The 26046-nt window shown below is 25.7% G+C and overlaps 3 protein-coding genes across 4 annotated transcripts; all 3 read left to right on the forward strand.

Moving 5' to 3' along the window:
• The first annotated feature begins 1014 nt into the window (after window positions 1–1014).
• On the forward strand, window positions 1015–10819 carry LOC107067209 (facilitated trehalose transporter Tret1). 2 transcript variants are annotated; one of them, XM_015322506.2, is made up of 2 exons: window positions 1015–1590; window positions 8646–10819. In XM_015322506.2, exon 2 carries the CDS (start codon window positions 8688–8690, stop codon window positions 10098–10100), a length of 1413 nt encoding a protein of 470 aa, XP_015177992.1. In that variant the 5' UTR covers window positions 1015–1590; window positions 8646–8687; the 3' UTR covers window positions 10101–10819. The 2 variants fall into 2 exon arrangements, with proteins under 2 accessions (XP_015177992.1, XP_015177991.1); XM_015322505.2 differs by lacking the exon at window positions 1015–1590 and adding an exon at window positions 7735–8481.
• Window positions 10820–11324: 505 nt separating this feature from the next.
• On the forward strand, window positions 11325–18003 carry LOC107067167 (putative ATP-dependent RNA helicase spindle-E). Its single transcript, XM_089174644.1, has 2 exons — window positions 11325–13348; window positions 13427–18003. Exons 1-2 carry the CDS (start codon window positions 12130–12132, stop codon window positions 17983–17985), a joined length of 5778 nt encoding a protein of 1925 aa, XP_089030770.1. The 5' UTR covers window positions 11325–12129; the 3' UTR covers window positions 17986–18003.
• A 1808-nt stretch (window positions 18004–19811) lies between these two features.
• Window positions 19812–26046, forward strand: LOC107067208 (facilitated trehalose transporter Tret1). The gene is made up of 2 exons (XM_015322504.2): window positions 19812–20400; window positions 21619–26046. The coding sequence occupies exon 2, from the start codon at window positions 21666–21668 to the stop codon at window positions 23073–23075; it is 1410 nt and encodes a 469-aa protein (XP_015177990.1). The 5' UTR covers window positions 19812–20400; window positions 21619–21665; the 3' UTR covers window positions 23076–26046.

Consider the following 26046-nt stretch of genomic DNA (forward strand, 5'->3'; position numbering starts at 1 on the left):
AAACAGTGTATACGGTGAAGGATTGATAACTGATAAAGCAGTTAGAAATTGGTTTGTAAAATTTCGTTCTAAAAATACAACCTTAAAAGATGAACCGAGTGCAGGATGTCTTTCCAACTTTGACGAACCTATTAAAGGTAACATTGGAGTAAAATCCAATAGATACGTTGAACAATTGTAAAGTGTGCAAAAAAAAAAAAAACACTATAAAAGGTGTCGTGCAGTTATCAGTGACAGAAACAAACACCATTCTTTGTCTCATAAAAAATGAAAGTTATTTATGACTCGATCTAATACAATTATATATATATATATATAACATATTGATAAATAAATAATAATAATTATATCGTTTGCAATAAAACGTATAATAATAAAATAAAAGTATAATAATTATAAAATATTTTTGTTTAATCACACCGAAATAATCATTACAATAATTATATTATAAATTAAAAAAAAAAAAAAAGAAATTGTCAATAATAAATAATAATAAAAATTATATTATATTATATTATATTATAACGAAATAAATGAATTAATACAAATGAACTAATAATAATTAAAATTGACTGTACAAAATTACAACAACAACAAATGTATAATACCACAAATAATGAAGAGTATGGAAATGGTTCGATTACGAATTATTTATTCCATTGCATTATTATTACTGCATTCCACTTAGTAAGCAATATAATCAAGAAAACAAAGTTTTTCAAGTAGAAGTGGTAAGAGGAGGAGTAGGGTGATAATGGTAGTGGTGGTGGGAGGGTGGGTGAGTGAGTAGTGGGGATAACTCGAATTGATAAGGAAAAGAAGAACCAGTAAAAAAGGAAGAAGATAAGGATTTCGATGCAATAAGAAAAGTACTTGAAGTGATGATATTATGTATATAATATGCTTGTGAAGAAAGATTAAGAAAGAGAGAGAGAGAGAGAGTGAGAGAGTGAGAGAGTGAGAGAGAAAGAGTTAAAAAATAAAAAACAAGAAGAAGAAGAAGAAGAAGCAAAAAAAAAAGAAAAAAATATATATAAAAAAAAAGAATGAAAGAGCGAGATAAAATATAACGAAGCTCACAATCGAGTAAATGGAAACACTATAATATCGTGATATTCCGTCGCGGGATAAAAACGAGAATAGACGGATCATTGTCGTTGGTTGTTGGTTGGTTGTTAATCGAACAAAACATAAAATATACAATTTTGATCATTTTCAAAGTGTGTGTGTGTTCTTTTTTTTAAAAAGCTTACAATTCAACAAGAACAAAAACCATACTGTGTTCAATAATTATTACATTTAATCAACAAAAAGAGAGAGAGAAAGAGATAGAAAGAGGAAAAGAAAATTACGTCAAACTTTCGTACAAAAACTCGGTTCGTTCATTGGGAATATCGAGTGATGCAATATTAGAAAGATTAATTAATTAATGAACAAAATTGGAACATTGAAAGACGACGGGATGTTTGATACGATTTAAAAGATAACAAGAAAGAAAGAAAAAATAGAAAGAGACAAATAATAAGGGAGGAATTGTCTCTTATTTGTATTCACCAACCTACCCCAATCATCCCCCCTGTTTGTCATCGAGTACGTATATCTTTTTATCTGATTTATATTTAGATTTATTTATTATGAAGATACTTCTTTTTCTTTTTTTTTTTCCTTTTCAAAACATCGTTTGTTTTTACGTATATTATTTGTTAAACGAAATTTTTTTACGTTCATTTATTTTATTTTATTTTATTTTATTTTATTTTATTTTATTTTATTTTATTTTACTCTTATCTTCTTTTATATAATATATTATTAGATATATTTTATATTATCACTTAATTATATTACTTTTTTTTTTCTGTTAATATATGTGCCCATTATTATGAAAATGATTTAAGTCATGTAATTAACTCTTGTTTCGAGATATTTCAAGATTTTTATTTGAACGTTATATAAAATCTATGTAATATTGAAAAAAAAAAAAAAAAAAAACAAACAAACAAACATTATCTTCTGACGATTCATTTTTGACAATATATCGTTTTCTAATTACATTCGAATTTATTTAATTTAAAATAATGTCATGTAAATTAATTGATAAACTCATTTTTTTTTTTTTTTTTTTTAATTTTGACTCAGACCACTTTCATAATTAATGAGCACATATTTGATCACTTTTACTGTCATCTATTATCAAATAGATGAATTTTTAATGTTTTTTTTTGTTTTCTATCGTAATATTTGCGTGTACGTGAGGGGGTAAGTGGGTAAGTGGGTGGATGTACGTACGATATTGAGATATCTGTTTCCATTGAAAAAAAAAAAAAAAAAAGAAAAGAAAAAATAAAATTGCATAAAATATGTAATACCTTCGAATTAAATCTTATCTGACGTTAAGACAGGTATTTCCCCATTTGATCTATTTGTTTTTCGTCAGTTTACTATCGTTTGCATACGTAACAATTCTAACATATGCATAGAACGTATCCAAGTTACTACAGGTGCATGCGGTTAAATATAAAATATAATTGTGTGTGTGTGTGTGTGTTTGTGTTTGTGTGTTTGTGTGTATATGCATGTTTTTTTATTTTTATCTGCAAGTCTCGTGTTCTTTACTTTCAAGATTCCAATTTATTTTCCTTTTATTTCGAGAAAGAAAGAAAACAGGAGAAAGAGAAAGAGAAAGAGAGAGAGAGAGAGAGAGAAAAAAAGTTGAGAAAAAGAACAAAAAAAGTGAAACTTTGTATAATTAACTTCATCAATTTTTTCATTAACAAATATTAAATATATAAGAAATGAGTTACTACGAGTTAATTTCAACAAAAAAAAAAAAAAAAAAAAAAAAAAAAAAAAAAAAAAAAAAAGGATGGACAAAGTTTTTGTAATTAAAATTTGCGGTGATGATTTCATGTCGTTTCGCATATTTCTTTCTGTTTTTTTTAATTTTTTTTTTTTTTTTAAATATGAGAGACATCATCTCATTTCACCGTTGGCTGTTTTAACAAAATTTTCTCAACGAACGTTTGCGACTGACGTTAAATCGATATAAAGAGAATCACCTTTACCTTGATGATGATCTTTGCTAAGACGTTGCCACTAAAAATTAGTATTCTATAATAAGTTTTGTTCTTCTTTTAATATTAAGAAAAGAGAAAAGAAAAGAGAGAGAGAGAGAGAGAGAGGGAAACATATAAGAGGAAAAGTTTCTTTTTTCTTTTTTTTTTTTTTTTTTTGCAAAAGTAAGGAAAATATCGAAGACTACGTTTTAAAATATAATTTACATTATTTTCCATAATCGTTTTGCAATACGATTTTCTCGAAACGTTATTTCGTTGAAACACACGACTTATACTATAAACATTTCCATTTAAATATTATTTATAACTTCAACTTTTTTTTTAACTAACTTATAAATAATCTTTGTTTTTTTTTTCTTGTACCATATCCATTTTATTCTAAATGTTTTTCTAAACAAAAAAGATAATAGAAATAATATACAAAATTTGCATATTTTTTTTTATTTTTCAATATAATTGTGTGGCATTTCATTTTTTTATACGATTTTATTTAAATTAATTTATAAAAGAAGAAATGGTAAGTTAGTGTATCATTAAAAAATACAATATTATAAATTCTGTCCAATCAATATTGTTTTTTTTTTTTTATATATAATATTATTTAGAAATATTAATATTATTACTACTACTATTACTACTACTATTCGAATTTTATATATCGATTGTTTTAATAATAATATTAAATATATAATAAATATAATATAATAATATTATTATAATAATTATAATAATATATAATTAATATATAATAAAATAATATAATAATATTAACTAATATATTAATATATATATATATCATATTTATTATATTATTATATTAAAACCGTGGATAAAATTCGAATAGTTTTTTATTATTTATAAATAATAATCTTTCTTATATTCTTCACTCTTCCTTATACGTTTTGTTTCCTTTTATTTTTTTCTATTTTTTTTTTGGTCTTTTTTCTGTTTTATTGTATATAGATAATCAACGAATGAGATAATTTGAAATATCTGTGATATAAAATACAAAATGACGTTGAGACAATAATGCTTTTATATGCAAACAGGAAAAATCTTTATTCTATTTATGCAATTAAAAAAAAAAAAAAAAAAAAAAAAAAAGACAACTCGTTTATACTCCAGGACGTTAATTAACATCTTACATAATATTTAATCGCAAACATAGATTATGTGATATTTACTAGTTAACGCGATAATGCCATTTTAATTATGCGATCGTTATGACAGAACAAAAATATTTAAAAAAGAACCCAAATTTAGAAAATTTTATATAATATATATATATATATATACAGTGGGTGTAGAAAGTATTTGTACACCGATCAATTTGAAATAAAATGTTGTGAAATTGTAGTTTATTAATTAATTTTGTATAAATAACGAATATGTACAGATTTTTGAAAGTTTTTACAATACATATAATGAAATGAAAAATCATTCTTTTTTTTTTTTTTTTTTGAATAAATTAAAAAATTGACAAGTAAAACAAAATAATCGGCAGAAACATAGGAGCTTTAAGTATTCGTACAATTCTCATTTGGAATTATTTGCAAAAGAGTTTGTTTGTAAGACTTTGTTGATAATGTAAAAACATTAGGTAATTTTTTTAATTATAATTGACCCTCGTCACTATGTCTATAAATGTTATTGGCATCAATTGAACGAAAAATTTTGAAAGATTGAAAATTATTTTTGGAAAATTGAACAAAAACGTGTGGAAACAACTATAGAAGAAAGATAAAAGAATGTAGATACATACATATATATATATATATAAAATGAAATTGAATCGATAAAGTTATCATAGAATCGTGTGAAATAAAACGAGAAAATTGTACGTTCAAAATTTATATATATATATATTTATTTTTATTAGTTTTCTATTACGATCAATAAAACAGTTTCATAGAAAATTTTCAACAACAGCTGTGCAGGTGAATTCGTAAAACGAAAAATGAAAGAAAGAAAGTAAAATAAAAATAAATAAATAAAAAAATAAAGAAAGTATTAGTGAAAAAAAAGAAATGAGATAACGAAATTTTTCATACAAAAAAAAAAAAAAATGATTGTAAAATACGTCCAAGTGCGTATTTTCCCTTGGAAAATATTGTTTTCTCGAGCGTTCAAGAAAATCAGGGATTGTCTTGACGGATGTTTCAAAAACCCTTTAGAGAAGAAAAATAAACAAGGAACTTGAAAAGGGTAAGCTTTACGAAATGAGTAAATGTGTAATTTTTAAAATGAGTCGAAAAAGTATGGAAAAAAAAAAAACACTAAAAATGAAAATTAAAAATTATCAGTCGGGTTTTTTTTACGATAGCAAACATTTTTATGATTTCAAATGCAAAAATTTGATTAGCGATAATTATTATCAGTTACATAGTCTAAATAATAAGAAAATGTTTCGTCTTAGAAACGATAGTTATCATTTTGAACGTTCCATTTACAAATATAATTTATGTAATTCTTGTTTTTGTTTTTTTTGTTTTTTTTTTTTTGTGTTTTCAACTAAACTCCCGTTTATTTATCACTTTATCATTAGTATTATTTTCAAAAGATGCCCAAAAAGAAAAGAAAAAACAGGAATATTAATTATTTTTTTTTTTTTTTTGAAATAAAAGATAAATATTTGAAACGGAAATAATTGTACTTTGTTCTAATTTGAAAATAATCGGGAGAAAAAAAGAAAGATAAAATAACGAATACAAATTGATATTATCTTTCTACGATTGACATTATCTAACGGAGAAAAACGTATAGACACAAAAATTTGACAATTGTGCTAAATAATATTTCACCTAAAATTTCATTAATTATCTTCTCGTAAATTTATTATTCTTAATTATAATTGAAATCATCGTAATGATCAAAATTCATCAATAACTTATTCAAAACAAATTCTAATACCAATATATTTCTAATCTTCTTTTGTTTTGTAGCTTTGTTACGTTATTTCGAATGAATTTCGAATGATATCTATGAATTTATTTAAAGATTAATAAAAAAAACAAAAATTTGTTTGTCGTATAAAATATTATATGACGTAAATATAAATGAAAAAAAAAAAAACAAACAAAAAAAAAAAGAGTCAATGTTATTATTAACATCATCAGAATTCTGATGAAATATTACGCGCGAGTTAATATTTTTAAAAATAATAAATACATTTAAACAACACATATATACTTAAGAATTTATGTTTATGGTACAAATGTACAAATTATTGCGTCTGAAGGAACTTTGCCATTTTTTATCGTTTAATCTTAATCTTCTAGATAATGTCAAAGATCTTGGTATTCGAAGTCAAGACCTAATGAGATATTCTCTTAAAAATAATGATTTAATCTTTGATCTCAAAAATATTTATATTTTTATTATTTATTATTAATATTATTATTATTATTATTATTATTATTATTATTATACTTTTCTCATCATCTTCTTCTTCTTCTTCTTCTTCTTACGAATATTCAAACAATTTTTAATCAAATTCATTAAAAATATACGTCGTTTTTAGCAAAACATGATATTTAAATACTTTCCAAGTTAACTTCATACCATTTCATGAATCTTTAGAATATTTTACATAGAAAATATTTATCTTTTTATACACGAGATTTATCTTGCAATTCGTGTGTGTGTGTGTGTGTGTGTGTGTGTGTGTATATTACGTTTAAAATAATTTTACAAGATATTATTGACGCAATTAAAAATTATATTATGAAAAAGTCGGATATTCTTGTGAATAAATTTTATTTAAAATAAAAAAAAAAAATAGAAAATTAAATAAATAAATAAATAAATAAAAAATAAAAAATAAAATCGATAACAAATATCAACGAGGTTTATCGCGCGAATTTCTTGAAATTAATCTTACCGATATCATCGATCGATGTGATTGCAATTTTTTCTAACAATTGACAACGATTTTATTCATTCTTCTATTTATTTGAAAAAAAAAAGAATAATTTTTTTCTAAAAAAAAAAAAAAAAAAAAAAACTGTCAACGCGCAAGAATTGCAAAATTTGTTCAAATCTTTCGGATTTTTGTGGTTTTTGTGGGTTTTCATTCTTCGATCACATTTGCAAATAAATTTTGCGTCGTTGCTATCGATTTCCGTCTGGAATTGGGACAATCGGGGTCTCTCTCTTTCTCTCTCTTTCTCTCTCTCTCTCTCTCTCTCTCTCTTTCGAAAGAGAGTGAGAGACAACATTTAACAGCCTTACACCAAGTGCATCCTATCTTCGAATAGGAGGATAAAAGGATATAAACTTTGGAAAAATAAATACTTGAGAGATTTCGATAAGAAATAAGGAAACGAATTTTTAATTTATTTGTTTTTTTTTTTTATTTTTTTTTTTTTACGGTTGTTTCTTGTTACGAAAAATTAAAGTTCGAAATTGAAGAAGAACAAGAAAACAAAGGCAGAAAACTGTGCGGTGCGTGAATTGTTTTATTTTCATTATTCAAGGTTAATTAAGAAAGCGATTAAAACGTGAAAGAACGAATATTTATTAATTATATATTTTGCAATAGTTTTTATTATTTGCAAAAATGTCACAAACAAATTTTCTCTTTTTTTTTTTTTTTTTTTAAATTCCTCTTCAACGCGAAAAAAATAATAATAAAACGCATAAATATTATTTGTTTTTCCCCATTGGAATTTTCGCAATGAAAAATGACAAATATTCATTTTATGAATAATAACAGAACGAAAGTTATATTATCTTGTTATAATGTAATTTGTTTTTCGCTCGTAATTAATTATCAGCGCAATCTTTCATTTCCATGATACTCTTCTTTACCGACTGATAAGTCAACACTTTGCCGTCCGCACATTTCTCGAGTCGCCGTGGCGCTGTCGTCGGCGAGATTCACGTTGAATGAAAATAAGTCACGCGGCAAGCATAGTGTTAAATATCCAGAAAAATACTAAAGTAACCGTAGTGTGTTCTACATTATCGATCAACGATATTAAAAATAACTTACTTATCGATTAATCAAAGAATCGCTGTATTATTTGTTTTTAATGTCTCTCGTTAATGTTGTTGTTCTTAAAGTCAAGATTAGGTTAGGTTAATTTAAAGTTTAGATATTTTATCTTTAATCGTGAGGAAACGTCACCAAATGTTTAAATACTTGTGTGCAATAAACGTTCTTTGTAGTATTATCGAATATAATTATTATTGTTATCATATGAAATAATAATAATAATAATAATAATAATAGTAAAGATAACAATACCAAAAGTCGTTCTACATGTTATTATATGTTCGTCATTTGAAAAAATATTATTGAGCGTTAGTAACATTATTTTGTGTAACAATCTGTTAAAACAATACTATCAACATGGTTGAGAAAAATGTTTGGGAATCAGGGCCAAGTGTATATAATTACACTGAGGTTTGTTTGTTTAAATAATAAAATTCATTAGTATCATTTATTATAATTACACAATTCTTATATATATTACATTTATATTATTATTCTTGTAATCTATGATTTATTAATATAAACTGTGTTATTTATTAGATGTATGTAACAATAGATTTTCTTTGATCTTTTAGGCCAATGAAAGAACACCATTATTACAAAATACTCAAAGCAACATGGCAGAAAGGAATGTTGGAATTTCTCAAGAAACCCTTGTCTCCCAAGCTGGTCAATCGATCAAAGCGAAGAGATTTTTTCAATACATCGCAAGTTTGGCTGCAACATTAGGAGCAGTAGCAGCAGGAATGATGTTAGCATGGACCTCGCCAGCTGGTAAGGGCGGTGTCAAATTATCACAAGTATATAATATTTCTATTAACGAAGAAGAATTCTCATGGATTGGAGCATTAGCACCGTTTGGTGCTGCAGTAGCATGTATACCAATTGGTATTCTAACAGATATAATTGGCAGAAAAAATTCAATGTTAATGCTTGTAGTTCCTTTTACAATTGGTTGGTTGCTCATAATATTTGCAAATTCCGTAGCTATGTTTTATGTTGGAAGGTTCATTACAGGTTTCAGTGGTGGTGCCTTTTGTGTAACAGCTCCTATGTATACGGCAGAAATAAGTGAAAGTGAAATTCGGGGAAGTACAGGTTCATATTTTCAATTGCTTCTGACAGTTGGTATTTTATTAGTATATCTTTTAGGTACCTGTGTAGATATGTTTGTATTATCCATTATTTCTGCAATTGTACCATTAATCTTTGCCGTAGTATTCTTCTTTATGCCAGAAACACCAACATATTATTTAATGAAAGGAAATGAAAGTGCTGCTAGAGCAAGTTATATTCGACTTCGTGGATCACATTATAATGTAGAACCGGAATTAAGTATACAGAAAGAAACGCTGGAGCAATCTAGTAAAAATAAGACATCTTTCTTTGCTGCATTGAGATCGAAGGCTTGTAAGAAAGCTATTATAATATCATATGGTCTGATGTTATTTCAACAATTAAGCGGTGTAAATGCAGTTATATTTTATGTTGGTTCTATATTTGAGGAGGCAGGTGGTGATCTTGATCCAAATGTAGCTAGTATCATAGTAGGCGTAATGCAAGTAGGTGCAGTATTTGTTAGCACGTTGGTAGTTGACCGTTTAGGTAGGAGATTATTACTTATGATATCTATCGTTGCTATGTGTACATGCACCTTTTTACTTGGTATTTACTTCTTCCTATCTCAAGAACAAGGTGTAACTGGCATAGGCTGGTTACCGCTCCTTTCTGTTTGCGTTTTTATCATTTTATTTTCACTTGGATTTGGTCCTCTACCATGGATGATGATTAGTGAACTTTTTGCTCCAGAGATTAAAGGTATCGCTGGTAGTAGTGCTTGTTTATTGAATTGGTTAATGGCATTTATTGTTACCAAAGTTTATGCTAATTTAAATAATGTTTTAGAATCCTATGGTACATTTTGGTTATTTTCAGTAATTTGTGCTATAGGTATTGCCTTTGTTATTATTTTGGTACCGGAAACTAAAGGAAAAAGTTTAGAACAAATTCAAGAAGAATTAAACACTTAGTTAGATTATTAGAAGAAATCTCTAGCATCTATAAACATGTAAAATACATTGTAATATAAGACATTAAACATTTTCATATTGCAAGACTGATTCTTTTATAAATATTCAAAGTCTGTAATATGTTATTACATATAATATATATTTATATAATGTTATTTATATTAAGAGACATATATATATATATTTTATAAACTATTTCAAATCATTCGGTTAGATATATAAAATATGTTATATAATGCAATCTTTTATTCGAAATTTTACAATGTATATTGTTATCATTACACACACACATACACACACACACACACACACAAAATGGTAATTAAAATTAAAAAACAATTTAATTTAAATTTAATGTTTACTAATATTAATATAAGTAAATATGCATAAGAATAATATTTTATTGTACGGTATCAAATAAATGAAGCAAAAATTAATAAATTGTAGCAAAAATTTATTAACACACTAAATATGAATAATTAAAATATTTTTGTTCAATAAACAAAAAAAATATCGAATGTTAAATTGTTATATTATAATTAACAATTCTATATTTTGATGGATAATTAAACGAAAATGGGAAAGAATGAGATCATGTTAATATTTACGTAATCGCATTATAATAATATTTCAAGAATTATTCACATAACAGCATACATTTCAAGATAAATGTAAATTATGGGTAATAATAATAATAATTTTTATATAAATAAATAAAACCGTTTGTTTTATTATGATATTTATAACATTTCAAAAACCTAATATAAGAAATAATTAAAAGAAAGAATACAAATAAAATACACATATTCCTATTAAATGTCTATTTAACGTAAGTTATGTATGTGCTTGTACATAAATACTTTATATTAATGTATATATATACTATACAAGTTAATATATATTGTTTATGAAAATATGTGTTCATGTATATACAAATGTCTTTGGGTGCTAACGTTTATATAATCCAAATTTTTTTTATAAATTCATGTATATATATATATATATACATGTATTCGTAACTTCAAGTTCAGTTATGTTTACAATGTTAGTAATGCAATGAATTATACGATTTAAATTTGAAACGTAACGAAGCAGTTTAGTTTGAAATTATTACGATAGAAAGATTCATTTACGATTTAATATCTGCGAAGATTAATTCTTTATTATTATTATTTTTTTTTTAAATTATTTATAAATATAATAATAGAAAAATAATAAAAGGTTGGTGCCAAAGATCCTGACAATAAATGGTATTCATTTAAAAGGTACGTACAATTAAACGAAATTTTTCAATGAAACTTTAAACTTATTCATTAGTGATAAAAATATTGAACAAAAAAAATTAATTAATTAATTAATTAATTGATTGATTAATTATCGATATCCTTTAATTGTAATTTCTATTCATATAACATGAACAATATGATTAAAACACATCACTAACGAGAAGAGAGCCAAGTTAAAAGGACACAGATTTTTCTTTTGTTTAATTCTACCCCATTAGAACTATACAGTATGGCAATAGAAAAATCCAACAATACTTAATTATTTTAAATAAAAGGAAATAAGAAATTGAACATTGATTTTTATATACCAATTCGTTTCACGTTAAATGACAAAATAATATTTTATAGTTAAATTTAAAAAAAAATCAACTCACATCCTATCAGCTTGGCTACTTTTTTGTAAAATATGAAACTTTACAAGGTTTAAACATTTAATTTGAAATTGAATTGTTTTTCAAAAAATCAGATTAATAATCTCATTGAGTCATTGTTTATGTATATCGATGAAATATAAGGACACGCTACTATCATTGTTCAATATTTACAAGAATAGAACGTTAGTCGTTATTTAAACATTTCACAATTAACAGTGAGTATAAAATAAGACAAAATTAAATTAATACGCGTTTTATACTTGTATTTAAGTAGATTAACAATTTTCAGATTAACACACGTACCATTTGTCATTTAATTGCAAATATTGGAAGAATTTGAATGACATTTATAAACAAACAAAATCTTAAATGGCAAGAACTAATGAAAACTGGAAACTCAAATCAATAAAACGTAAAAGTCAAAGTGCCGATACAAGCACGGAAACATTAGGCATATCTTCCTTAATTGGTATAATAGATGCAAATCCCAATACAAGTTATTCAATAAATCCTAATAATAAACAGAAGTATAAAAGCAATGAAATTGAAGAAATCAGTAAAGAAACAAATACTTATAAAAATATTTCAAGTTCTGAAAATATTTGTTCACAAATCACACCTATCAACGATGATAAATTAAATATCAAACAAAGAAGTAATAGAAGTAGTAGTAGATTAAAACAAATTTATGAACAGCCTACATTACATGATTCCCATTTCAAAGATGATAAATTAAATATCAAACAAAGTAGTAGAAGCGGTAGATTAAAACAAATTTATGAACAACCTACATTACATGATTCCCATTTCAAAGATGATAAACAAAGTAGTAAAAGCGGTGGATTCAAAAAAATGTATGAACAACCTACATTACATGATTCCCATTTCAAAGATGATAAATTAAATATCAATAAACCTAGTAACCAAAATATAGGAAAAAATGATGATTTAATGGAAAATGTATTAGAAGAAATCTCTGATACAGAATATGAATTAAGTACTAGTGAAAGTAGTAAAAGTGTTTCACCAATTTCAGATTTAGATGTTGTATTAGAAGATACAGTTAGCAAGGATGATAAATTAAATACCAATCAAAAAAGTAGAAGTAATTCACCAAGTATAGTTTATGAACATATTGCAACACCTGATTCTTTTTCCGAGGATAATAGATCAAACATTAATCGAATAAATAAAAAAAGAAAAATTATCACATCAATTGAAGACTGCGAAAAATCTATAACACAAGACATACCTCACAAGGAGGATGAATTAAGTACCAATGAAAATAATTCAGCGATTGATCATTCAATGAAATCTGTATTACAAGACGAATCTCACAAGAAGGATGAAGTAATAATTATCGATGAAAATAATGAAAATGAGGAAAAAATAAATGATTATGTAGAATCTGTATTAGAAAATATCTCTTTCAAGGTGATTGAATTAATAAACAATCCAAATAATAGAAGTCTTTCACCAATTATAGATATAGGACCCATAATAGATTGCTCATGTTCCGAGGATAATAATACAAATACCGATCAAAGAAGTACCTCACCAGTTATAGTTTATGAAGTTATTACAGTAGGTAATTTCTCTTGCAAAGATAATAAATCAAATACTAATGAAAAAAAAGAAACAAAACAAAATAGTTTATCAATTTTAGGTTCCAAAAAATCTACATCACGAAACGAATCTCAAAAGGAGGATGAATTAAATACCAGTCAAAGTAATCAAATTGGTTCACTATCTCTAAATTTAGAATACAAATTAGAAGATTCATCATTAAAGAATAATAAATTAAATAATAATCAAAGCAATGCAACTAGTTCGCCAATTGAAGACCTTGTAGTATCTACATCTGAAGTCACATTTTCCATGGTTGATGATGAATCATATATGAATGAGAGTATTTCACCAATTCTAGACTCTACAGAATCTATAATATCAAATGGCTCTCCCACTGAGGTTGAGTCTTCTTCATTTGCAATTTCTACAAAGGAATCTTCATCAAATGACCAATTTTATATGGCGAGTCAATCAAGTATCGATGATACTAGTATAAGTGATTATTTATCATCACATTCAAGTAAAAAAGATACTAGTATAAGTGATTATTTATCATCACATCCAAGTAACAAAGATACTAGTATAAGTGATGATTTACTATCACAGTCAAGTAACAAAGATACTAGTATAAGTGATGATTTACTATCACAGTCAAGTTCTAATGAATATACATCGCAAGATGAATCTTTCGAAAAAGTTTCATTTATAAATGAAAATAGAGCAACTAGTTCGTGTATTAATACAGTATCAATAGAAAAGAAAAAGCAGGAAATTGGTAATTATCATGAAACTGTTAAACATTTAAAGCAGAATATTGCTGAAGATTATACAGAAAGTAATTACAAATTACAGATTGAATATTTAAGATGTTTCAATAAAAAAGGAATTTTTTATTATACTTCAACATCCAAACTTTCCTTCAAGACAATAAAAGAAACAATATCAAATATCGATAAAACTAGTTTAATTTTTATCAAGGGACCAAGTGGATGTGGAAAATCAACTAATGTACCATTTTATATATATACTTCTTGTTTGAAAAAGAATATTAATTGTAATATCATCATAACTCAGCCTACAAGTATTGCTGCTATCACTATTGCAAAGAAGCTTTGTAAAAAGATAAATTGTTGTTTAGGAACTTATGTAGGATATCATACGGATTTTGTAAAAAATATAAGTACAGATACTTTTATCACGTATTGTACGAATTATATTTTATTACGTAAATTTGTGAAAAGAAATGTAAATAGTTATACTCATATTATACTTGACGATGTACATGTACGCAGTAAAGAATTAGATATCCTATTGTATCTTACAAAAATATATTTGATGAATAATTCATCAAGAGGAAAAATAATACTCATGTCTGCGGCACTTGACTTAGACAAATTTATGAATTATTTTCTACAAGATAATCTAAATATATCATCATGTTTGATTAGATTTTTCAAAAAATCATTGACGTATAATAAAAACATCAATTACTTAAACGAACGTTCTTTATTGGGATCGTCTAAATTAATACAACGTATGATGATTTATTGCGGTAACTTAATAAAGGCTATTGAAGATTCAGAATTAAAGAAAAATAAAGGAAAGATATTGAATAAAAAAAATGGCATTTTAATATTCTTGCCGAAAATTCAAGAAATCGAACAAATGTATGATATATTAACGTCGGACGAATACAAATATCAATGGGATATTATCATATTTGATTCTTCAATCAACATCTATAAACAAGAAAAATTATTAAATCCAGAATTACCGTATAAAAATCGTCGTATCATTTTAGCCACAAATATTGCTGAAAATGGCATTAAAATACCTGACATCAAATATGTCATAGATTTTTGTTTAACGGCACAATTAGAGATTAATCAAAAGAGCAAAATACCACAATTGAGAAATATATGGGCCAGTAAAGTAATTTGCGAACAACGTTCTAATCGTATTAATTGCAATGGAAAAGGATACGTTTATAGATTAGTAACGAAGCAATTTTATACAGAATTATTATATAAAGAACTAAATCCTGAAATAATGGAATGTCCTTTAGAAGATATGTTCATTCAAATGAAAATTTATCAGCATTCGTATGAATCGAATAATATATTTTCTTCATTAATTGATCCACCACCTTTAAAGAATGTAGAATTATCACAATTGTTATTACAAGAATGTGGTGCATTATGTAATAATATCAATGAAGATAATATCAATATTACACAATTAACAGATCTTGGACATTTAATGGGTGCATTACCGTTAGAAATTCATCTTACTAAATTAATATTATTAGGTTATTTCTATGGTCTTACGGAAGATATGATAATAATTGCTTGTTGTATGTCAGTAAAAGATATATTTTTCGCGTTATATGATAAAAAACAAGCATTAAACATTTATTCGGAGAAACTTCATTGGGCCAATGGTTCGGATAGCGATTGTATAGCATTATTAAATGTTTACAAAGAATGGATGAAAATTCAAAATATGAGTATAGATTTTCAACAGAAATGGGCCAAAATCAATTTCCTTCAGATAGATGCGCTAAATGAAGTTTCAATGCGAATTACTATCGTTAAAAATAAATTACGTCAGTTTCATATTGATGAAATGAATAGTTGTAACGCGATTAAATGGAATATCAATATGGTCGAAGAAGTCATTATGAAAATAATTATAGCCGGTGCATTTTATCCGAATTATTATAATAAATGTACACATCTTGAAAGTTCATATCGCAAGCATCATTTAACGAGATATTTTAATGCAAAGAATACAGTAATTTTAGAAAATTTTCCTGTACAAGAACCTAAATTCTTCTATATGCGTCAAACAGACAAAATTTTCAAACGTTACCTTAACAGTCATTTTGAAACAATAATCTCTTCTTCTTCATTATCTTCACAAATATATATTCATTTTAAAAACGAAGAAGATAGAGAAATACCATTGAATGTTTATAAATCGATTCAAATGAGAAAGCTTAAAATACCTTTCGAAATAAGTTGTTTAAATGAAAAATATCCTAATCATGAGAATATTTTCGAAGAAAATTATATTGACACATTGTCACATTATTACATAAAAAATAGTAATATATTTAAAGACGAATATGCTTATATGAATCCAATATTACCAAGTATTACAGTGTCAACTTTTCCAATTGATAAAATTGATTACATTAGTCCTTACTATTTTTTGGTACAAATGAAGGATTCACAAATAAACATGACAAAAGAAATGATAATGAAATCTTTGAACGAAGATTCAAACTCATTAACGACATTTAATATTCTACCAAATGTAAATGATCTTGTGGCTGTTCCATTGGAAATAAAAGATGATATAGTGTTATATTATCGTGGTATAGTAAAAAAATACGAAGAAATGATGGATGAAACGTATGTTACATTGCAGTTAATTGATATTGGATTTCCTTCAGTTAAAGTTTTATGTAATCTAATGAGAAAAATAAAAAACCCATATATTTATAAAATTCCAGCCCTAATATTGGAATGTGTTTTAGCTGGGATTCAAGATAATCCGAATAAGAACGATCAAGATACATCGTCTATGGATTTTATTAGAGAATTTGTCAATATGAATGATACTAATGAAAACCAATTGCATGGTGAAATTTATTCTATTGTTAATAATGTTGTAGCATTAACATTGTTATTGAAAACTGAAGAAAAAACGTACAACATAAATGAATTATTATTAGATAAAAATTATGCAATAGTTAAAGAAGAAAGTCAATTGTCAAAAGAAAACAATTATGTGAGAAATAATTATTTACATATGTCCGAACAAGCAATGGAAAGTTATAACAAGATGCAATATCGTGACGAATGTTCAAATGATTCTTGTGCTTTTGTTAAATTAGATTCAGACGTTAAAGAATTCAATTCCATGAACAAAATAACCTTGACTGGTCCTTATTCTTTACTTGAATGTAATTTGTCAGCTCTAATTAAGGGTGGCAAATTAAAAAGAGCTATTATCGATAGCAATTCAATTAATTCAGTTATTCTTGATAATGATACGAATGAAAGAAAACAAAATAAAGATTTTTTCTTAATTGCTGGTAAAGTAATGCGTAATGTAAATGACAATACATTAATGTTATATAATAGCACTGTAATAGAATCAACATGTGGATTACAAGCATTAATTACATTATTATTTTCATCACATTTAGAATTAAGATATGATTTATCTGGTACATGTTGCATAGGTGCTCTTTGCGGATTAGGATTTGATAAATATACCGGATATAGTATTTTTCCAGAACATGATATGGCAATACCATTCAATTATGAAATATCATTGAAAGATATTAAACTGATTAATGATATAAGAAAATATATGAGTAAAATGACACATTATTCCAAAGACATAGATCATGAGACAATTATGAGAAGAAGGATTATGTATCAATATATGATACAAATTTTAATATTGAAATTATTGAAAAATGATAGGAAGGAAAATAAACATATATTTCCATTGAATTATGATAAATGGAGACTGTACGAGGAGAAATCAAAAATGATTAATCGTAATTATCAATATAATGTTTCTTTTAATGATAAAATTTACGAAAGTCATTCGTTAAATGGATTAAACTATTTTAAATAAATTGTGATTATTATTTTTATAACGAATCTATATATATATACATATAGATGTATTATGTTCTTTAAAGTGTTCGAAAAAAAAAATCTTTCTACATATTTAAACATTACGACTTAATCTGTAAACGATTGAACATTCATTTGTGTATATAATAAATCATTATAATTAATAAAATTATCAAATTTTTATACTTTTCAAAGTGTACTATGAAAATATTTAATAATCATAATTAATCAATGTATATGTATAATATAAACAATCATAATGTGGTATAAAATAAGTAAATACAATTTTTATTATTACAAAATATATATATATATATATATCTATATATATATATTTTATAATATAAATATTATAATATTAAACGAATTCTTATTGATTATATTATCGTTATAATTAATCCAACTAGAAATAGATATTTTCTTATCTTTGTTATCTCTCATTGTCTATCGATTATAATTTTCTTTATAGCCGAAAAGAGAAAAAATTATTTAGATATCTACTTATGTATAATATAATAAATAAAAATAATGTGTAATAAAAAATTATTAACATATTAGCGACCGTTGACGTGAATTTACGTCATATATATGTATATATATATATATTGTTTTACATTTGAAAAATTTAATAAAAAAATAAATTTAAATAATTTAAATTTATATTTACATATTTATATAAATTGTATGTATGTACTTAATTTATATTTATATATATATTTTATATGTATATTTTTATTATACATATTATGTATTTCACATAATATATATAATAATTGAGATTATATTAAAAATATTATATGTAACTTAATTAATATAAATATTAAATAATATTATATATTACATATATATATATATAATAAAAATTTATATAAAATATATATATAAATTAATTCCGATCATTACGACACCCATGTCCAAATTGAATACGTCCGAAAAGTATTAAATTTTGTTTTTACTCTACTTTTTCAAAATACCTATGATACAATGCTAAATAAATTTAGTACAATAACAACAATTGGTCTATTATTTTATTTACAAAGCAAGTATACAAATATATATATATAAAAATCTTGTTATTCTAAACAACACATAATAATTGCAATTGCATTGATATTTCAAAAGAAATTTGATCATTTTTTATCCTTACTTTAACGCGATACAAGTTAGCAGCAACTAATTTCAGAATTTCATTATTTTGATTGGTACTCAGTATTAGAAACAAACAAAATATATCGATCGTGAATGTGTTAACAATCAAATCTTTGATTTGTCATAACTGTTACATTATAATCTCAATCATATAACAAGAAGATACAATCGTTCAACAGTTGTTAACGATCAAATAATTTATTAATTGTATAGATAAAAATTAAGATGTGATAAACAAATGAAAAAGAAAGAAAAAAAGAAAGAAAAATTGAAGAAAAGAAGAAGGAAAAGGAAAATAATCAAAACACAATGATATAATGATTAGATAAATTAATCGATCATTAATCTAAAATTTCTTAATCAATATTGAATTTCTTTATAAAAAATTATTGTTGCACATTATCATGTCATAACATAGTGAATAACACGTGTGTCGATAACAAAACATTATCATATTAATGAAATAATATAAGTTATGATTAAAATTAAGCTAATACATTGTACAAATACCTATTTACTTCTTTCTTTCTTTCTTTCTTTCATTAAATAACTTTTCTTAGGATTTGCATATTAAAATACTTTTCATTACTTATCTATTAATTAAATAGATTTTACGTAGGTTGAAACTTAAATAGTGGCAACTATTTATTCACAACTGATACAAAAAAGGGTTACATGTTTGCATATATATATGCAATACGTAATTCGATAGAATTATCATAACTCTGTTAATTACATACTATGTGAGTTAGCAATATTATCAAAAAAAGAAGTAATCTGGTAACGAAGTGGAATCACACAAAAAAAGAAAAAAACTACGAATGCTCAGATTGATAAGAAAGAATCAGTACAAATGATAGAGATAACAATGTCAATGTAACATAAAAATAAACCATCAGTATATGTATGAAAGAAAGAGAGGGAGATATAATAACTATATAACACGAAATAAAATACTAAAATGTCACATTACGTTGTAAAATGAACACGTGAAAAGGCGGATCGGTTTAAACGAGTTTATTCAAAATTTATCATTTGAACGATGTTTCTAAATGAAACGAATTAAAATAAATTAAATGTGTTCGTTATTTTTATTACATCTTATTAAAAAAAAAAAAAACAAAGTTTACATCATTGAAATATCAAATGACAATATTGAAAATTAAATCATTTTAAAAAGAAATTCTGTGGACAATTCAACGAGATGCAGTATTAGATTTGCAAAAAAAAAGGACAATCATATTCTTGGATCTTCTTATTTTATGTAAGTATATCTTTTTTTATTAATTTATTTCATTATTTGTCATTTATTTAATGATTTTGAAAATCATTTTCTTGGGGAGAAAGAAGAGAAATCAAATTTATATATCGAATCCTAATTATTCGTGATATTTTAATCATTAAATAATCTATGACTGAAAGAGTAGAATTCTCTGTAACGTTTTGTAATTTATTTAAATAATAATACGAATAATGTATTAAAACAACAGAGCATACTAAAAATTTACATAATTTAATAATGTTTATATAGAGATCAGTTGGATAGAAAAATTAGTTACAAACACATTTATATTTTATCAAAAATTGCGAATCAATAACTTTTTATTATACTAATAAAGATAAATATCATTTATATTTTAATTATTTTTATTTACTCTTTCTCTCTCTCTCTCTCTCTCTCTCTCTCTCTCTCTCTCTACTTTAAAGATAATCTACCAATGATATAATTTTAAGTGTTTTGCTTAAAAATAGAATTACATATAAGCAAAAAATAAAATTTGATCAGGCTAAGCGATAAAAAGAAAAAAAAACAAAAGAAAGATCATAATTAAAATGATTTTTTTATTTATTATTTTATTATTTATACATATACATACACATGCACATACGTAATAACATAAAATTCGACCAGGCTAAACGATAAAAAGAAAACAAAAAAAAATTATGTGTACAGATTACACGTGTTAGAAGTGAAACCTTCAAAAAAACGAAGTTTTGAGAGAATCAGATGAATGCACAGTTTCAAAAGTAAGATAATTGTAAGATAATTTAGCCAGCAGATAACGTATTCAAGTGCTAAAGAGATCCCACATGGTGTAGCAATTCGACATATCTACTCTAATTTTGAATTTAGCCACCAGATAGCGTATTCAAGTGCTAGAGATCCGCAATAGCTATATTCTATCTCATTCTCTCGCAGGCTCAATCCTATATGTTTCTCTTCTTCTCTATTTCTCTATTTCTCTTCTTACTAAATATCGTGGCCGTTGCATAGCCGCCCGCCGCTCCGTTACCTAGCCGCCCACCGCTCCGTTGCATCGCCGCCGCGTTTCATTTTTTTCAAATCACTCCCTATTCTAAAGAAGTTTTCACTTCAAAAACGATCATAATTAAAATTATTTTTTATTTATTATTGTTTTATTATTTATACATATACATACACATACACATACTTAATAAAATACTGTTATTCTTTTTTCAGTGGACAAATGAAAGAAGACATTTACTAAATACTATTCAAAGACAAACATGGCGAAAAATAATGGAATTTCTAACGAAACTCTCGTCTTCCCAGCTGGTCAAACGCTCAAGGCGAAAAAACTGCCGCAACTTATAGCAAGTTTTGCAGTATCGTTAGGAGCAGTAGCAGCAGGTTTAACGACAGCATGGCCATCACAGACTGGTGAAGATGGTATTAAATTATCAGAAACATTTAAGTTTCCTATTACACCAGAAGAATTCTCATGGATCGGATCGTTGGCACCGCTTGGTGCTGCAGTTTCGTGCGTACCAATTGGTAAACTATCAGATATTATTGGCAGAAAGTATGCTATGTTATTACTTATAATACCATTTACAATTGGCTGGTTGTTTATTATATTTGCTAGTTCTGTCATTTATTTTTATATCGGGAGATTTCTGACAGGTTTTAGCGGTGGTGCTTTTTGCGTAATGGGTCCAATGTATACCTCGGAAATAAGTGAGAGTAAAATACGTGGAAGTTTAGGTACATTTTATCAATTATTTTTATGCATTGGCATGTTAATGGTATATGCTTTAAGTAAAATTTTAAATATATATGAAATATCTATTATGTGTGGTATTGCACCGTTAATCTTTGGTATAATATTCTTCTTCATGCCTGAAACTCCGACGTATTATTTAATGAAAGATAATGAAACAGCTGCCAGGGAAAGTTTTAAAAAGTTACGTGGTTCTCAATATAACATTGAACCGGAATTAAGTTTATTGAAAGAGACGATTGATGAGATTAAAAGAAATAATGTATCTTTTCGAATAGCAATGCGATCTAAAGCTTGTAAAAGAGCTATCATTATATCTTATGGTTTAATGACGTTTCAACAATTGTGCGGAGTTAATGCTATAGCAATTTTTATCACTTCTATATTTGAGAAAGCTGGTGGTTCGGTTAGTGGTAACGACGCTAGTATTGTAATAGGTGGGGTTGGAATAATTATGGTAGGCCTCAGTTCTATAATAGTAGATCGTTTTGGTAGAAAAATAATCATGATAATATCTATTGCTGGTACGTCCATATCTACTTTTCTATTTGGACTTCATTTCTATTTTATAGAAGAAATAGATATAACTAATGTAGGATGGTTACCTATAGTATCCGTTATCTCTTTTATCATTTCATTTGGAGTCGCACTTGGTCCACTTCCATGGATGATGATCAGTGAATATTTTGCGCCAGAAACTAAAGGTATCGCTGCTAGTAGTGCATGTTTGTTAAATTGGGTATTGGCATTTATTGTAACTAAAACTTTTATTAATTTGAATAATGTTATAAATACCTACGGTACCTTCTGGGTATATACAATCATTTGTGCTCTAGGTATTCCCTTTGTTATATTATTGGTTCCTGAAACAAAAGGAAAATCGTTAGAACAAATTCAACGTGAATTAAGCGCATAATTGTTAAATATTAATAAAACATCATATATATATAATATAATGTATTGAGATCTCTGGCAGGAGTGTGGCGTAGCAATCCGACCTATCTAATCTAATTTTGAATTTAGCCACCAGATAGCGTATTCAAGTGCTACAGATCCCAATATACGTAATATTTTGTAATGTAGTATACACATTGCAAATGCACATGTTACGAGACTGATTTTGTTTTGTTTTGTATAAATCTTGAAAGTCTGTAATATGTGTTTCGAATTTATAAATAATATATTATTTATAGTTTTACATAATTTATAATCGTTTAAGTTAACTTACATTAGTATTTTTTCACTCAAAAATTTTTTGTTTCAATTGATCTGCCATCTAGCGAAAAATCTGGATACTAATGTACGGTAATTTTGCCAAGCATTCAAAATTTTCATTTGTAGAGAAACAAATGAACTTTTCTCTTTTTTCGCTAGATGGCTGATCGATCAAGTTTATCAAAGATTTTAAAGGGTAAATTAATAAAAAAAAAAAAGAAAAATATGTTTATTAAGATCACCAATTTTTGTAAAATATCATTAACACTATTTTCTACTATCATTTATTCATAATTATATCAAATAAATTATAAGTTAGCAAATAAATTTTCATTACAATATTCTAACATTTATAACAAATCCTATATGACATAATAATTTGATTTATAATACAAAATTTATAGATCATTTAAACAATTTATTTTTTTATAAAAAAAAAAAAAGAAAAGAAAAAATTTAGAAAATAAATTTACATCTGATTGTGAGATCAAATACGTATTACGTATCGACCTTCGTTCATCATTACATTTGCGTTCTCCTTTATACAAATGCATGAATACCTGTGAATAGAATTAAAAAGATGGATTGAAAAATAAAACGAGAGTGGGAGGAAGAGAGAAAAAGGATAGTGAAAATAATTGGGTATACTGATTAAACGAATCAACGAGAAAAAAGAGGAATGTGTATATGGAATTGCTTACTTACATATATATATATATATATATAAATCATATATGTACGCAATGTGTACAGCCAAATATGTAACAAAAGATATGTAAGCACATCCCGTCAATGATCGAATGAGTTTAAAATGGTTTTGACCGGTGAATCGTTAACCAAGTAGATATTTCCTGTCTCAGATTTAATAATAATTCTTCAAAGTCATATCAATTTTTACAACGTTCCTTTTACAGGATATATTATAAGAAATATTTTGTAATAATTAATTCTTCGTTGTAACATTGACACAATATTTGAATTTCGCGCTTGTTTAATAGAATGCAATTTGAATTTTTGATTTGCAATTTGAATTGATATTACAAAGAGAAGATTATTCGTCTTAAAGTTAGTATTACAAAATGAATGTATTATTTATATAGTCATTTGGTACAAATGAATGTTAATGAAAGAAAATGACAAATTTACGATGTTTTTTTTTTCTCTCTATTCTCGAAAAATAATCTAAAAATACATCTCGTATCACATGTATTTCTCCAATAAGTTATATGTACATATATGTCGTTTATTTTCAATCTTAATAATAACCAAAGGTAAAGAAATTTTGATCAATCCTTTCAATGCAATATTTCTATAGATATATTTCTATACGTAGATAAAAAAAAAAAAAAAAGGTCATACGTAAATAAAGGTTCGTTGAATTGATTTCCTCCAAAGAAATGTTAACTTACCGTATCGGTAATACAGTTTCTTACTTAACCCACCGTGTCATTCAAATTGCAATTTCAAACAATTCTTTAAAATGTAATTCAAAACAATTACCAATCACATTGAATTGTTTGAACTGCACTTGTAAACTGATGCAAACTAGCTACGTGGTGTTACTTATAAGATTGATTTATAAAATGTTATCTAAAAAATGGCTACATTTCGATTTTCGATGAACTCATTATTCGTCGATAAGAAACTTTCTTTGGTGTACATTGTATGTACTCTTTTATACTATTGTTAAAAGTTTTAGTGAATTGTAGGTATCCAGTGTCAGGTCGACAAAATAGAGATAAAAATGTATAGATAGATAGATAGATAGAAAGGGTGAATACTTTTTGAAATGTTGACGTCATTGAAAGCATCTCATCATATATATATTTTATCTCACTCACTCTGACATGCTCATCTCGTGTCTTCTTTTTATTTACTCTACATATACCTTTCTCTTTCACGTATACATACATACATACATATAAATATATATATATAGTCTATTCCTTCCTTTTCTCTCTCTTACTTCTAGTCGTGTTCTCTCTCACTTTATATGACGTCACTGTCGACATAATCGATTCGAATCGGACGAGGCTTGCCTAACCTTACGAGAAGAATCCTAAATTGTCTTCTTTTATTCTACAAAATTATGCAAATAAATATATATATATATATATATATATTCATTTTAATTATATTATTTTTATTAGTTATATTTCATTTATTCAAATCTATCTATCTCTTTTTCTCTCCCTCCCTCTCTCTCTCTCTCTCTTTCATTCTTAGTTCAAAAATAATTCTCTCGACCTTTGAGTTGGAATGTTTCCTAAATGGAAATATATTATTGGCAAATAAATACAAATGTCAAAGTATTTTCGTTTCATTAAATCATCCAGAAACGTCAAAGCTTAAAACTTACTTTTTGCAATTGTCCTTTTAAGTTTTAGAGTAAAGGTCTACCCGCGAGCGACATTTTCAAACTTGAGATTTACTGAAACGAGTTTGGGAAACAAAAAAAAAAGGAGAAAAGAAAAAGAGATAGAATATATTATTAATCTTGTGTTGCGTGTAAGTAAACGAAAGGGGTGCGGGTGGGGGCGGGGGTTAGATATTGATGCGCGCGCGCGCGTCAAAATCAAAATAAAATCATTTAATAACAAAAGATACACGCAAAATGACGATAAAAGAAAATAATTCAACGTAATTGATAAATCTCGTAAAAAAAACAAAAA

The sequence above is a fragment of the Polistes dominula genome, unplaced genomic scaffold (assembly GCF_049000335.1).
Source record: "Polistes dominula isolate Pdom_NZ unplaced genomic scaffold, Pdom_raw_medaka contig_16, whole genome shotgun sequence".
Taxonomy (NCBI): domain Eukaryota; kingdom Metazoa; phylum Arthropoda; class Insecta; order Hymenoptera; family Vespidae; genus Polistes; species Polistes dominula.

Bases quoted from the DNA above. Each gene is read 5' to 3' on its own strand.
- LOC107067209 (XM_015322505.2), top strand. From the start codon at position 8,428: ATGGTTGAGAAAAATGTTTGGGAATCAGGGCCAAGTGTATATAATTAC. The intron at 8,482-8,645 runs GTTTGTTTGTTT...TTGATCTTTTAG, and splicing joins GTGTATATAATTACACTGAG to GCCAATGAAAGAACACCATT.
- LOC107067167 (XM_089174644.1), top strand. From the start codon at position 12,130: ATGGCAAGAACTAATGAAAACTGGAAACTCAAATCAATAAAACGTAAA. The intron at 13,349-13,426 runs GTAATTTCTCTT...TATCAATTTTAG, and splicing joins TTATGAAGTTATTACAGTAG to GTTCCAAAAAATCTACATCA.
- LOC107067208 (XM_015322504.2), top strand. From the start codon at position 21,666: ATGGCGAAAAATAATGGAATTTCTAACGAAACTCTCGTCTTCCCAGCT.